The sequence below is a fragment of the Coenobita brevimanus genome, chromosome 114 (assembly GCF_032717465.1).
Source record: "Coenobita brevimanus isolate Jiangsu-jjx chromosome 114, ASM3271746v2, whole genome shotgun sequence".
NCBI classification, from domain to species: domain Eukaryota; kingdom Metazoa; phylum Arthropoda; class Malacostraca; order Decapoda; family Coenobitidae; genus Coenobita; species Coenobita brevimanus.
In genome coordinates, this window is record NC_137067.1 from 2,295,275 (window position 1) to 2,310,802 (window position 15,528).

Genomic DNA, 15,528 nt, shown 5'->3' on the forward strand with positions numbered 1-15,528 from the left:
CACCTGCTCATGGATGGCAAAAATTACTGTGTGTAGACTACAGTGTTATATATGATAGCTGAGGGACCAAATGTACTGGATTTACCTATACGAGGACTTTATGTAGGCATGATGCTTTTAATAAGTGCTATGGAAAGGATGTAGAGTGCATTTACTTTATCTGAACCACACGAAATAAGCCCCCCCCCCCACGAGAAAAAAAAAACCCTGAGCCAAGTTAAGGTGAAAAAGAGTACTGTAATCATAACTCCAATATACTGTACTGTGCTACCTTTCCATTAAAACACTTAAAAACAGCAAAATCCATTATAAATTTCACTTTTCCAGCAATGATACCAACCAAACATTATTGAACATACAGCAGTCTCTGTGCAGTCAGCCTTAATATGCAATGGAGACCAAAGAATATCAACACACAACAAACATGAATTATTTACAAGGAAGAACTGAAAGGAAGCATTAACATAACCCCTCCCTGATGAAGCAAAGAGGAATGAGAGCACAAACACACAAACACGCAATAAACAGGTGTTATTCAAGAACATAAAGCCAAGGGGAAACATAACACAAACACGCAATGAACAGGTGTTATACAAAAATGGAAATAAAACATACACATAACCCCTCCCTGATGAAGCAATGTGGTAAGAACAAGCAATAAATGTGTGCTGTGCAAGGAAGAACAGAAAGAACACACACACACACACACACTTTCCTAGCAATGCATTGGGTAGAAAAGCAACAGAACAAAGAAAGCAAACAGAAAAAAAAAAGTGTTATACGAGGAAGAACAGATATTGTACACCTAACCCTTCCCATATGATGCAATGCGTAAAAACACAAACACACAACAAGTGTGCTGTATAAGGCATAGTGGAAAGCATACATAAACACAGCAAGGGCCACCACATAAAACACTCCATGCACAGACAAGTAAAGCTGATATTAAGTGAAAATAAAATGAGGAAGGGTCAGGAATAGTAATGAGGGTACCTGTATTTCTTTGCCCACTCATGGTCAATACAATTCTAGTATCTGTATTGGAATTAACTCTCACAGAAAAAAAAAAAAAAAAGTTAAGTATTCCAGTGTACACAAAACAAGACAATATTCTTCAAGTGAGTGAGTCATAGTAGCCTCAGCCTGAGTGTTAAAACTGATTCCATAGGTCCTCTCATGGGGAGAATAACTCTACATTCTTATCCAGCTAACGCCAGAAAATTTTATCAGATGAGTCATATACGTCGGTGTTTAGCTTACTTTGGCAGTCTTATTTCTCGAACAAATCACACCTAACGCGCATAACCTAACTCTGAAAACCCACATAATGTATCTTTGTTTTCCCTTTTTTTCACAATGGTTAAGAATAAAGGATGGCACTGTTAACCCCCTAAAACAGGGCTATCTAACTGGCAGCCCGCAGACCAAATCCAGCCCTAGAGTCATTTTTGTTTGGCCCTTTGACTGACTCAGAAGAATGAAAATAAACAACTAAACAAGTATAAGACAGGCAGTTTTGCATTTTTCTCTTAATTTATTCATTTAGTGGAAACTGTAATCACAAAAAAACTATGAACTTCTCACTTCTTTCAGCATATGTGTTTAGACAGAGTGAAAAAATGCAGGTAAAATAATGTATGACCCTCTTGTTAATCTGAGTTTCATAATTTGGCCCGACTTCTAGAGTATATTACTGCAGATGAAGAATGAACAGCCTTAGAATATGGGGATGTAGTTTTGTGTCTCTCAGCACACCTACCTATCTATGTATCAATCCACCTATCTATAGCCAGAAATCTTAATCCTGTAAAGGGGTGACCACAAACAAACCACCTCCATGTCACCCTGTCTTCTACCATTAGGCTGCCCTCCCACTGGCCCACACCTCCATCTCTCCACCTCATCCTTGATTCTAGCATCTTCTTGCTATTTCCAGATTTTATTTAGCAAGGGAGTGACTTTTCAAACAGGAAGTATAAGATACAGTATGGCCTTAACCCAACAACTGCGCCATTAGGTTTCCTGGCCTACCCTCCCATTTGCAAAAAAATTAGAATTTTTTTTTTTTCTCAAAGTTTATTTTTGCTCATGAAATGAAAGAGTATAGGAAAAACAAACATGAGTACATTATTTACCTCAGTTCTGTTTTCCTAAAAGTAATCTACACGTCTTGCAACACTAGAAGTGGAGGGTTGTGGGTCCTGCGGCAGTGACTGCCCTCTGCCCTCCATACTGGCTAGGGAGATACTAAGGATGCATGGGTGGTGGTGGGAGGTGCCGGTGGTGGTGGGAGGTGCGGGTGGTGATGGAAATAGCTCAGCTGATATGCCAAATGACATTAGAGGACATATGGGAGACACAGGCAGACCACCCATTTCAAAAAAGCTTGTTCATATGATGTACGTCGCAGCTATCGGGTTAATTGACTCTACCAATTATACAGGTCATTCAAAAGGTAAATAAATTGTTGCGATAGTAAGCAAAAATAAAAAATATATAAACAGACTAAAGAGGATAGAAACAATAAATGACTTCCAGTCAGGTTAGTGTTGATTGGTCTGGTCTGTGTGATGTTGGAGCCTTTATAAACAAAACAAAATGAAACTATACCCATAAGTGAGTCTTGGGTCTGTATTCCTGTGGGCCAAGGAAGCTCTATAGCACCTCTTCCTTGGTTATTTTTTTTGGGATACTGCCAGTTTATGTTAAGTTTTGGTTATTTATATGGAGTATGGTGGTACTTGAATGATACTGTAGGGGACACTGTAGTAAACAGTAATTAGCATAAAAAATCACTTAGGAAGAGGTGTTGGGGGTCTTCCTTAATATATGAGAATATGGGCCTTGATGCTGGAGAGAGATGCCACTATGTGATGGCACCAATATAACTGGGCGGGTTCACTGCCTGGTTATCAAACGTGCCTTAGCTCCCTCCCTGTCCCCTAAAACAGATGATAGTGGACTGCAGGAGGAGGACAACTTCAGCCTGCAGCCCACCAGGTTCATATTTTAGATGAACCCAGGGGTATAACTACTAAAAATCTGTGCAACTCAATTATTACCACGCTGCACTTACACCTTCATGTGGTGGCACTGACATACCTGGGTGGCTGCACTGCCTGGTTATGCTAATGTCCCTCAGCTCTCTCCCTATCCCCCAAAAGGAGAAGGATGGACTGCAAGAGGGTAACTTCAGCCTGCAGTCTACCAGGGTTACACTCAGATATGCCTGAGGTTGCAACTATTACTACTACTACTACAACAACTACATAACTACCACCACCAGCCAACTATTTTATATAACCTGGGAAAGACCCTCACACTAAAGCGGTTAATTATGTTATATCTAAACCATCTAGTTTGAAAAATTCATCTAAGGCTACATAGAATTGTCCAGAGATGGCAGCAACTAAATGAAAAAAGACACTTCTGCATATGGCACAGTGATATCCTCTTTTGTTATTCAAGCAACAGGAGTAGGAATATTGTAGTAGCAACGCCAGGCTCATCTGGATGTGAACCCAGTGGACTGCAGACTGAAGCTGCCCTCCTCCTGCAGTCTACCATCCGCCATTTGGAGGATAGGGAGAGGTGTGGGATGCCTGAATTACCAGAAAGTGGAGCCGCCCAATTATATCAGTGCCACCACATGAAGGCATCCCTCTCCATAACTACCCATACTATTGAAGTCAATATAAGAGACAAACATATAGGAAATCATGTGGGTATAGAAAAGCCAAAGAGAATATGGCCCATGCTGTGCAGTAGAAGCAGCAGTTGTAGCAGTAACAGCAGCAGTAGTAGTATCAACCCCAGGCTCATCTAAACATGAACCCAGTGGACTGTAGGCTGGATCTACCCTTCGTACATGGTCCACCATCCTCATTTCAGTGGACAGGGAGGGGACTGTGGGATGCTTCTACAACCAGGCAACTCCACTGCCTGGTCATACCAGTGCCACCACATGAAGGCATTCCCTCTCCAGCACCAAACCATGATGTGAATACAAGGAAACACTAACCTATATTTTTTCTATTTATGGAGCTGGCTGGCACCTCTTCCCTACCAGTTAATATCTTTACATGGAGTGTTAATATTAACATTATTTATGCCACCCTGATATTATACAGGCATAAATGACATACAAGAGAATAATATGGCTTAGTCATTTGTTTGTTCATTTATAAAGGATCCAACATCCTTGCTGACAATGGCCTTGGTCAGCTAATAGCAGCTCACCTCACAACTCAATCTCTAGCACCTCTTTTATCAGTCCCTTATCTCTGAGGTCACAATGTACGACCTCATCCCAGGTTGTTTTCAGTCTGCCTCCCACTAAACACCCAAAACATTCACACCTCTCACCCTCTGTACATGCCCAATGGCCAAATAAATCTTTTAAGGAAGAGGTGCTACAAAGCTTCCTTAACTGGCAAAAATATGACCAATGAGGCCGATGGAGAGCAATTTCATTATACATTAGTGTATGTGATAGTTTTTTTTACCACCTTGGTGGTGCTGCAGTGGGGCACCTTTATGTGGTGGCATCAATATAACCAGGTGACTTCACTGCCCGGATATACAAACATCCCGTAACTCCCTCCTTTTCCCACAACAGGAGGAAGGGGGACTGCAGGATGGAAACTTCTGCTTTCAGTGAACCAGGATCACATTCCGATGATCCTGAAGTTGCTGCTACTACTGCTCCTCCTATTACTACTACTATTCCCTTAATATACGTAACTGTTTTCTCCTCATTTAAAGTTGTTTCAATGTTAATATGTTGATGAAGTTAGTGTCTAATTTTATCTTCAGGTTATTTATGATTCATCTTAGAGTTGTTTCATTTTTAGTCATGTTTTGTACTTTCAACCTCTCAGTCATTAATCAAACGCATGACCCAAAGTTAGCATTCTGCCTGCACATATTTCAGGCTTTGATGTTACTACCCTGTACTACTGTTGGGGCACCAGGTTCATCTGAACATGAACCAGATGGACTGCATACTAAAGTTATCGTTCTCCTGCAGTCCACCATTTTCCTCTTGGGATACTGGAGAGGAGCTGAGGGAAGTTTGAACAGTATAATGGACAGCTCTAATGCCCAGCTATGATAGTGCCATCACATGCGAGCACCCCTCTGCACCACCTACTTGAAGTAGCATTTTCCCTATAAACAAGCTAAACTTTTAATTGAGAACCGAACATATTTTCAACTGAAATACAGTATGACAACTAATCCACTCAATAAATTACATACTGCACTCCCACTGATACTGTACCAGTAATATAAAATTCCAATAGTTGAAGCTTTAAGAAAAAGTACACATATCTAGACAAAGGGAAAGAGCTGGTGAGAAAAAAAAAAAAAAATCTTGCCCCTACTTGGCTATCTTTCCCTTTCCTGTTTGTACCTGGTTATCTTTCTCTGAACATAATTTTGCATCCAAAGAACAGCTGTGCAAATAAATACTCTGGACATTATTTTGCATCCAAAGAATGGAAAGCGTTATCCTCAGGAGGAACCAGGACATCAATGTGATTTGGATTTACCCAATTAGATTTGGTTCAGTTTTCACAGCCATATAAAAAGAAAAATAACCTCTTATCACTGCATCTTTTGTGGTATCCTATTGCAGTTTGTGCCAAATTATTTTATTTTCTCCAAGCGTTGTAGGAGCTTGAGAATTATAGTCACTAATGACCCTCTCATGGTCTGAACAGCTCTAGTTTTTCAGTCAAAGCCAAATTACTTTGTTCAGTCTAGTGAGCCAAATGAGCCCAGGTGTTAACCACTTCAATAGTGTAAAGTACTTAATATTTTATTCTTGCTATCTCCAGACTATTTTTATTCAGTTTAGAGGGAGATATTTTGAACTGGAGAGGTTAGATGAAACAGAGGCAAGGGGTGGAGGGACGTACGGGTGAGAATGATGTGGGTCGGAGAAAGGGCTGCCTGATGGTGGACAGGGTGATATGAAAGCGACTCATTTGTGACCAACCCTTGTGGGATTATGGCATCTGACTACAGATATGGATAGATAGATAAACAGATAGACTGATTGATAAATTGACAGACAGACAGATGGATAGAGGAAAGACATATACAACCTTCTCTAACCTTTGCACTGTCTGAGACTATCTTTTTACCTCAAAATTTTCTGGGGAAAATTCACACATCTTTACCATACAGTGTATGGATATACAGCGTACTGGCATACACTTTACATCCATGGCATCCTGGCTGGTCAACCCTACACGCTGCAGCGGGATGCCTTCACGTGGTGGCACTGACAGATGGGCAGCTCCTCTGCTGTTACAGGAACTTCTCTTAACTCCCACCTAACCCCAAAAGTAGGACAGCAGATTACCAGAAAAGGGCAACTTCAGACTTCAGTCCACTGAGTTCACATTTCAGATGAGCCAGAGGCTATAACTACTACTGCTGCTACTACTACAGTACTATGACTACTACTTCTATTACTACTACTACACAATTACAACTATGACTACTACTACTACTACACAATTACAACTATGACTACTACTACTACTACTACAACTACAACTATGAACTCGAAAACATACTGAAACGACAAAATCAAGACTACTGTCCTGCAATGCAATTAAGAAAAAAAACAATATTGTGTATTACAGTCTTGGTTTGGCAGACTGAATAATACGCTGTGTCATGACCCCAGGCTTATCTGAAACATAAACCCAGTGGACTGCAGGCTGAAGCTGCCCCTCTCCTGCAATCCACTGTTCTACTTTTGAGGAGCAGGGAGGCAGCTGAAGGACAGTTGTGTAACTGGGCAGTGGGCCAACCAGTCATATTGGTGCCACCACATGAAGGCATCCCTCTCCAGCACCTTAAACATTTCCTCACAGCCAATACTATTAAGACACTTACAAAGAGGAATTTCAAGAGATTTCCAAATGGATTTCTGATCTTAAATCAAATGGCTCAAGAAACGAGAGAGAGAGAGAGAGAGACCTATCCGCATAGCAAAGGGGCGGTTACATTGTTGTTGTGGCCCCAACCTCCACTGGAAATGAACCCAGTGGACTGCAAGCTGAAGTTGTCCTTTTACTGCAGCCAACCATCCTTCTTGTGAATATAGAGGTCTTTGAGGGACCTTTGTATGCCAGGCAGTGGGGCCGCATGGTTATATCAGTGCCACCACAAGAAGGCATCCCTCTCCACCACCCGCAGAGCTAACCAATTCAGACAGAGAACATCTTTTCTTTCCTTTTTATTTTCATTTATTTACTTATTTATGTACTGTATTTTCTGCTCCCTGCCAGTGTTTGTATTTGGCTTAGCACATACGTTTATTTAACTGGATGGGTCAGCTACAACCATTTACAATAATACAGTGCGCTCCTTCAATACCAACCCCTTTATTGAGTGGAATAAAATCGTATAGTACCAGCAAGAATGAACTATGGTGCTGAAGAGGGATGCCTTCATGTGGTGGCACCAATATAACCAGGCAGCTCAACTGCCAGGTTATACAAATGGCCCATCAAGTACTTCCCTATCCCCCAAAAGGACAATGGTAAAATGCAGAATGGGAAATCTGAGCCAAAAATCTATCTATCTATCTATTTATTGCCAGATGCCATAATCCCATAAGGGGTGGCCATTAGACTTTGAGTTTACTTGGTTCAAATTTCAGATGAACCTGGAGTCACAATAATAAAAATAACAAAACAAAAGATTAATGCTCTCCAAGGGCTCACTCAGCTGAAGAAATTAATCTGGAGTTTGTGAGAGAAAAATACTAGAGTTATCCTGATGATGTGAAGGTTAACAGTGTCACATCAATACTCAGGTTCCTATGAATGACTATCAGGTATACAAATTCATCAGGTCTATCTACAGTCAGACACCTAAATCCCATGAGGGGTGGCCACAAACAAATCTCCTCCACCATTATTTTGCAGCCCTCCCCTCAACTTACACCCCCCTCTCCCATATACTTCTCTACTCCATCCCTCCATCTCATCCTTGATCTCTGTATCCTGCCATTTCACTGCCCTGCCTCCAACTTACACCCCTCTCTCTCATGTACCTCTACTCCATCCTTCCAACTCATCCATAGTCTTTCCCCCCCCCATCTAGTCTGGCTGAAATAGAACACTGTACTATACTAGAGTTCTCCCCAGCATGAAAGGGCTAATGGTGACAATGTATTAACATTCTGGCTCCTATTACTCACAGTTCAGTTTAACCTGCAGTTATCTGGAATACATTACAGTACTAGGGCCTGCATTCTCATGGCCTAAGGAGTCTCCTTAACATCTCTTCCTTAGCTATTTATTTTTGGATATGGCTGGTTTATATCCGTTTGTACATTACTTATCTTGCTGCTTAAGGAGGAACTCAAGCACCTCTTCCTTAGTGATTTACTTTTGGATATCGCTGGTTAAAATAGTTTTGCAGGTAATGTACACAGTGTCATGATACTGGAAGGATTTATACAACACAAAGAAGGGCAGTCAGGTGTAATCAGCAAAACAAATCACTTAGGGAAAGGTGTTACGGAGCTTCCTTACCCAAGAGTTGTCCTGACCATGAGAGGATTAATGGTGACAACATTATAACACCAGCCCGTATGATTCACTCAGCTGAATAAAATAAATCTGGTGCTGGCTGAAACAGAAGACTGGATTTACTCTGACAATGAGAGGGCCAAAGTGACCATTTTAACACTCCTCGGCACAAACACTGACTCAGCTGAAACAAAATACGCGGCAAATTGCTGAAACAGAACGCAGACAGGTCCCGTTATAACAGCATCTGCTATACGAGAATCCGATAATAAGAGAATGGGCAATTTACACCCAAACTTGGTGATACGAGTAGAGTCAGTCAACCTATCCCTATTTTACCCATAGGTTAAGTAAACCGATATAAGGTTCGCGATACTTTCTTCAATCTGTTATACGAGCTTCACCATCCTTTTCTTTTTATCCATCATACAGTACAAGTATCTGCTGTCCGAGCCATCCTTCTCCAATACATCCTACTCATATAAAAGGACCTGTCTGTACTAGAGTTGTCCCCACTATGAGAGAATTAGTAGAACAATATTAACACTTTCTGGCTCCTATGACTCACTCTCAGCTGGATAAAACTGTGTGGTGTCAGCTGGCATTAAATACTAGAGTTATCCCCACAATGAAGAGACTATTCCCTTCAATTCCGTGACACATTTTCTCAGTTCATTCTCGATATCTTCAGATGTTTTTATTCAACTTAGGAGACCTATTGAACTGAAGGGGTGGTGGAAATAATGGTAGTAGTAGTAGTAGTAGCCCCAGTCCACCACCCTCCTTTCAGGGGATAGGAAGGTAAGTGAGGGACATATGTTTAACCAGGCAGCTCATCCAACTGGTTATATCAGTGCCACCACATGAAGGCATCCCTCTCCAGCACCAATGGAAGGGGTAAATGAAGGCTACATTTAACCTCTCAGAAAAATCTCTCCTAAGTTGAGTAAAATCATCACAGAGTTATGAATGAAATAGAAAAAAGTAAGTCACCAAATTGACGGGGTTAAGGGAGCATGGACTCATATTCTCACTGGTCAAGGAGGCTCCCTAACACCTTTATCCAATTATGTTGCTTCTACACTGAGTACACTAACATCCACCTGTATGTTATCAATTCAAGGTATGTCAATATTAAAAGCTATGACATGAGAGATAAGGTGTAATAAGCAAATATATCACTCAGGAAGAGGTGTTACAAGCATTCTAATATACCCAACATCCTCCTCCTTAGTGATTTATTTTCCTTATTACACACTGATATTCTCTCATGCTGTCTATGTTTATCGACAAAGCTTGCATAAATAACATACAAAAATACAGGATGGTCCACATACAACTCTTCTTCCGCTCCTCTGGGTGATTTCTCATGTGTTGTGGGGACGCCTCACTCAACGATATCAATGTCTACCCTCCATCTTTTATTCATTTCCTACTCCCACTGCCACCCCCACACTGCATCATTCATTCATTTCCTACTCCCACTGCAACACCCACACTGCATCATTTATTCATTGCCTACTCCAACTGCCACACCCACACTACATCTTTCTCATTTCCTACTCCCACTACCACACTTACACTGCATCATTCATTCATTTCCTACTCCCACTACCACACTTACACTGCATCATTCATTCATTTCCTACTCCCACTACCACACCCACACTGCATCATTTATTCATTGCCTACTCCAACTACCACACCCACACTACATCTTTCTCAATCCTACTCCCACTGCCACCCCCACACTGCATCATTCATTCATTTCCTACTCCCACTGCCACCCCCACACTGCATCATTTATTCATTTCCTACTCCCACTACCACACTTACACTGCATCTTTTATTCATTTCCTACTCCCACTGCCACACCCAGACTGCATCATTCATTCATCTACTCCCACTGCCACACCCAGACTGCATCATTCATTCATCTACTCCCACTGCCACACCCACACTGCACCTTTTGTTCATTTCCTACTCCCACTACCACACTTACACTGCATCTTTTATTCATTTCCTACTCCCACTGCCACACCCACACTGCATCATTCATTTCCTACTCCCACTGCCACACCCACACTGCATCATTCATTTCCTACTCCCACTGCCACACCCACACTGCATCATTCATTTCCTACTCCCACTGCCACACTTACACCCACACCAGCAGACTGACCCATCTCCACAACACCCAGGATACTGCAAATTGAGTTGTAATAATGGATATCCTTGACTATTAATGTTCAATTGTTTATATGTAGACTCCAACGCTGTACAATCCCTAGCACATAAAGAGGTGCAAAAAAGCCTCCCATACCGCAAGAATACGAGCCACAGACACAAGAGGGATGTGTTGTGAACAGGAAGAGGCAGGGTGGGTGTGAGGGCATCATAGGTCACGCAGGGCAGGGAATGACAGGGCAAGGCAGGGCAGGGCAGGGCAAGCAGGGTGGGGTGGTCAAATGGAAAGAGGTGGTCTGCTGCTGATGAGGACCAGAGTTTGATCCTAGGCTTGGGAAGGGAACAGTTTGATAACCTGAATTTTATTAAAGGTTGTCTGCTGTTCAACAAGACCTGAGATCAATCCTAGGGCAGGGCAGGGAACAGTTTGTATTTCATCAACCCCTGAATCCTGGCAATGTCTTTTTATATTTATTCTTGATGTTACCAGATAATTTTACTCAACTTAGGACAGGCTTCATGTACTGAAGAGGTTTATTAATGCTATATCTAACCCCTCCTGTTCAATAATCCTAAGCCAAATAAAATCATCAGGAGAAATGAATAAAGTTAAGAGAAATTCCAGGAAGGAGTAGGTTAAGGCAAGGCCCACGGACATGTAAAATCGTCCCCACTAACATCACACCAGACCTGAATGAGACAGCCCTGGCATGTGTTCAGTAGGGACAGTGGGCTTTAGCACTGACGTGGTGACATGCGATGTGACACGTAGGACTGCTGGGCCTTAGGGAATAAACTGTCAAGGAGGGGCTCAATACACGCTGTCCAGAAAGGCATCGCTACAAACAAAAACCAAAGGAAAGGGGGAGGGTAAAGTGGCTGAATGACAAGAAATCAGATGCAAGTAAATAATAACAATAGCAATAATAATAATAAATAACAGTGCCAGTAATATTTATCCATGGGCTAGATGTTTTGAGCTTATGCACTACACTTTTTTGTTTTTGTTTTGATGGATGCAAGAAAAAAAATCTGGGTCAACAATTCGGTTTCCGCACATCAAGGTAGGATCAGCCAAACTCACAGCTTTCTCACTGAGGGAATAACTATTTGGATCAGGTACAGAGTGGTCCATATATCGTCCATCCCAAGTCTCGTGTGTTGAGGGCACCGCTCAGTCAATGTTGCCAGTGTATACTCTGCATCATTTTCTACTTCCCATTATATCTTCTGATTTTTTTTTTTTTTTTTATTCCTTGACTGCAGGGTTGATTTTATTCTTTTCACTTTAACTTGGCCTAAAACTGACATCTCTCTATACTGAATGCTGAACTGTAACATGAGATTAATATAAAAACATAGTGCTAGTCACAAAAAAGTGCCATGGAAAGGCTGTAGAGCCATAGTACAACAACATCTTACTCTGCCACTGAGCTATGGGAAATAAGCTAATGGGACAAAAATCTCCAAGTTAAGGTGAAAGAACTATGGGAATTTCATGAAGCAGCCAAAATGTCAGCAGTCACCACACCAGCAGACTGAGGCGTCCCCACAACACAGGAGACAGAAGGAGGGGGGTAATATAGGGTCCACCGTGTCTTTATTGCATCTAACCTTGGATACCCACACACCTGTGCCTCCCTCCACTCACCTCAATGTAATAGTACAATGATGTAGTCAATCTCTCAACGGGAACTTCACCCTGTAAAGAGGAAGAAATGTGCCAAAGAGCCTAAGTGCCAGGCGGACATACACATCGCAACAACGGAAGCACGCAAACACTCTTGCCTATGGGGTCACATTCTTGCCAGCTTAACAGGCTTCCTACCACCTCTTCCTTAACCTCTTCCAATCCAATGACGTTTTTTTTTTATTTTTTGGTACCTCGATGATGTACTTTTATACTTCTTATATTGCCAGATGAGCTTTTGTATTTTTGCGATCTCCATAACGTATTCTCAGATTTTATTTTTGGCGTCTCAATGATGTATCTTCATACAGTATTTTAATTTTGGCATCGTAATTATGCATTTTTGTATTTTTTTGGATTTCAATGACGTATTTTTGTATTTCTGGTATCCCGATGATTATTCTTCATATACTATTTTTGGTATCTCAATCATGTGTTTCCATAATTTGTTTTTGGTATCTCCATGCTGTGTTTTCATATCGTATTTTCGCCATCCCTAGACAACTTTGTTCAACTTAGGAAAATTCTCTCATATTGAACGGGTTAATAAAAGTTGTACCTAACCCCTCCAGTTTGAAAACTCTCCCAATCTGATGCGTAGCAAATTATAACAAAAAACACGTCATCAGAGTAAAGGGGTTAACAATCTATTTAGCAATTACAGCTTACCAGTCTCTTGTGTGTTATAAAACAATACAGTAATGATACAAAAATAAACTTGTAAGGAAGAGGTGAAACAAAGCCTCCTTAACTGATGAAAATATGATCCTAGGTATTTATTTTCATCTGCTAAGATGGCTCCCTAGCACCTCTTCCTTAATTTCCAATCTACCCATTATTACAGTATTATTATTTTTTTTTTAATGTTGACACAGATTGCATGAGTAACACACAAGAATACAGTAACAGTGCAGAATAAAAAAATAAACCAGAAAGGAAGAAGTGTCAGTAAGCTTCCTAACCACACCAGAATACTGCCCCTGTAAGCTGTATTCTAGTTAGCTTAGGAAACTTTCTGACAAATTTTCCTTGTTGTTGTGGTCTCAAGCTTATATGGATGTGAACCCAGTGGACTGCAGGCTGGGGTTCTGCATTCCTACACTCCAACAACCTCCTTTTGAAAGATAGGGAGATGAGAGACGTTTGTATAAGTTGGCAACAGAACTGACCAATTATATCAATGCCACCACGTGAAGGCATCCCTCTCCTGTACTACCTTTTCTTTAGCGATGCATTGTACATATTATACTTCATTACAGTTCATCCTCAGCTGATGTCACTGTATTATCAAGCTGTTAATGAACTAACTCCAATTCTTGTATTAAAGTTCATTTAAAGTCAGAAGACAATTTTTCTTGAGCTTATCTCTTCAATCATAAACTAACAACACATCTCACATCATGTAGCATTTGGCCTGCACACATCCTACACTTCATATGAGAAATGAGTGTATTCTTCTTTGTTATTCATTGCCATTCAGTCTTGCAACACAGTGCATTAAATACCATATGATGGAATGAACTTGATACAACCTACTAGTCCTTTGCATGTTACTCATGTCTTTCTAATACTGACACAGACTGCATAAATGAGAATACTGATGTGCCATGTACAGTGACAGACTGTTAAGGAAGAGGTACCAGTCAGTCTATTAAGCTGACGATAATACGAGGTAAGAGATCATATTTCAAGCGTTTTTTGGATGCTGTAGCACCTCTTCCTTAACAATATACTCTCTGCATCACCCTTCATATTCTCTTGTATGTCACTGATAAAAACTGTATCAATATTTAAAAGGTAAAAACAGCATGAGCATCTTCGTATGTAGTATGCTGGTATAGATAAACAGCATGAGACTATCAGGATGCAGTATGCTAAACAAATCACCAAGGAAGAGGTGCTAAGATGCCTCCTACTCCACCTAGAATACGAGCCTTGGCCTGGTGTTTGTGGCTGGGAAGAACGTAAGCAGGTATAGGAGAGGGGGATGGGGCCTTCACTGATGGGGTAGGAAATACACTTATATTCTATGTGGCTCTAGGGATTTCCTGACACTTATTCTTTAGCAACTCATTCTGCACAAGCTAATATCCTCTTGTCTGCTACTTATGCTATGCTGATATTGAAACAATAATGATTCCAAACAAGACAATGTTAGGGTGAATATGCAAAATAAATTACTTAGGAACAGGTGTTATAAAGTCTCCCTTGCCATTTAGAATATATTTAATCAGGCACTGGAGGGAAAGGTCAAAGGACAAACACACAAGCAGTGAGAGAGAGAGTGAGAGACAGACAGACAGACAGAGACAGACAGAGAGAGAGAGAGAGAGAGAGAGAGAGAGAAATTGGTTTACAGTACATCAATGAGGATATTATGAGATGAATATACTGTACTGCAATGCAAGTTTTTACAACGAATAATGAATGCACAGGGATGATTTTAGAGTGAACAATGAATGCAAGTTGGCAATTTTACAAAGAATAATAAATGCAAGTTGGTAAATTTACAGTGAGTAAAAAAAAAAAATGCATGTTGGCAATTTTACAGGGAATAATGACATGCATACTGGCAATTCTACAATGAATATCGAATGCCTACTATTATAAATGAAATGTATAATGAAGGCATGTTGATAATTTAACCTCTTCAGTACAATAACACCTTTCTCGTTTTACCCTTGCTAAAATGGCCAAGTCCTCATTATATGTCACTCATTTTTGTACTTATTGTAACTGCTGTTGTCGTGGCCCATCTAGATGTGAACCTGGTGGACTACAGGCTTGAAAATGTCCTTCTGCAGTCCACCATCCTCCTTATGGGAGACAAGGACGGAGGTGAGGGATGCTTGTACAGCCAGGCAGCATTGAGGATACAAGTTTCATTTTGTTTTTCCATTTCCCAACAATCTTATTCAGTTTAGGATTGACTTTATGATGTGCAGGTGATACAGCCTTAACCCCTTCAATATCACAGGCTTTCCTGCATTACATAAGGTTGTCTGTTTGCAGCAAAATATAAACTATAACTAACATCATCAAGTTTTAGGTGGTTACTCCCTTCACAGCTAAATGCTCTCCCTACATTGAATG

The 15,528-nt window shown here is 40.9% G+C and overlaps 1 protein-coding gene across 3 annotated transcripts in view; it reads right to left on the reverse strand.

The window, feature by feature from the left end:
* Positions 1-15,528, reverse strand: part of Dsor1 (mitogen-activated protein kinase kinase 1) — a 42,508-nt gene that overhangs the window by 4,922 nt on the left and 22,058 nt on the right. For 2 of the 3 annotated variants that reach the window (XM_080286845.1, XM_080286844.1), the window contains exon 7: positions 12,397-12,447. The exons of the other annotated variant lie outside the window; for it this stretch is intronic. In XM_080286845.1, the coding sequence (XP_080142971.1) occupies positions 12,397-12,447 (51 nt within the window). The remainder of the gene's footprint in view (positions 1-12,396; positions 12,448-15,528) is intronic. 3 annotated transcript variants of the gene reach the window in all.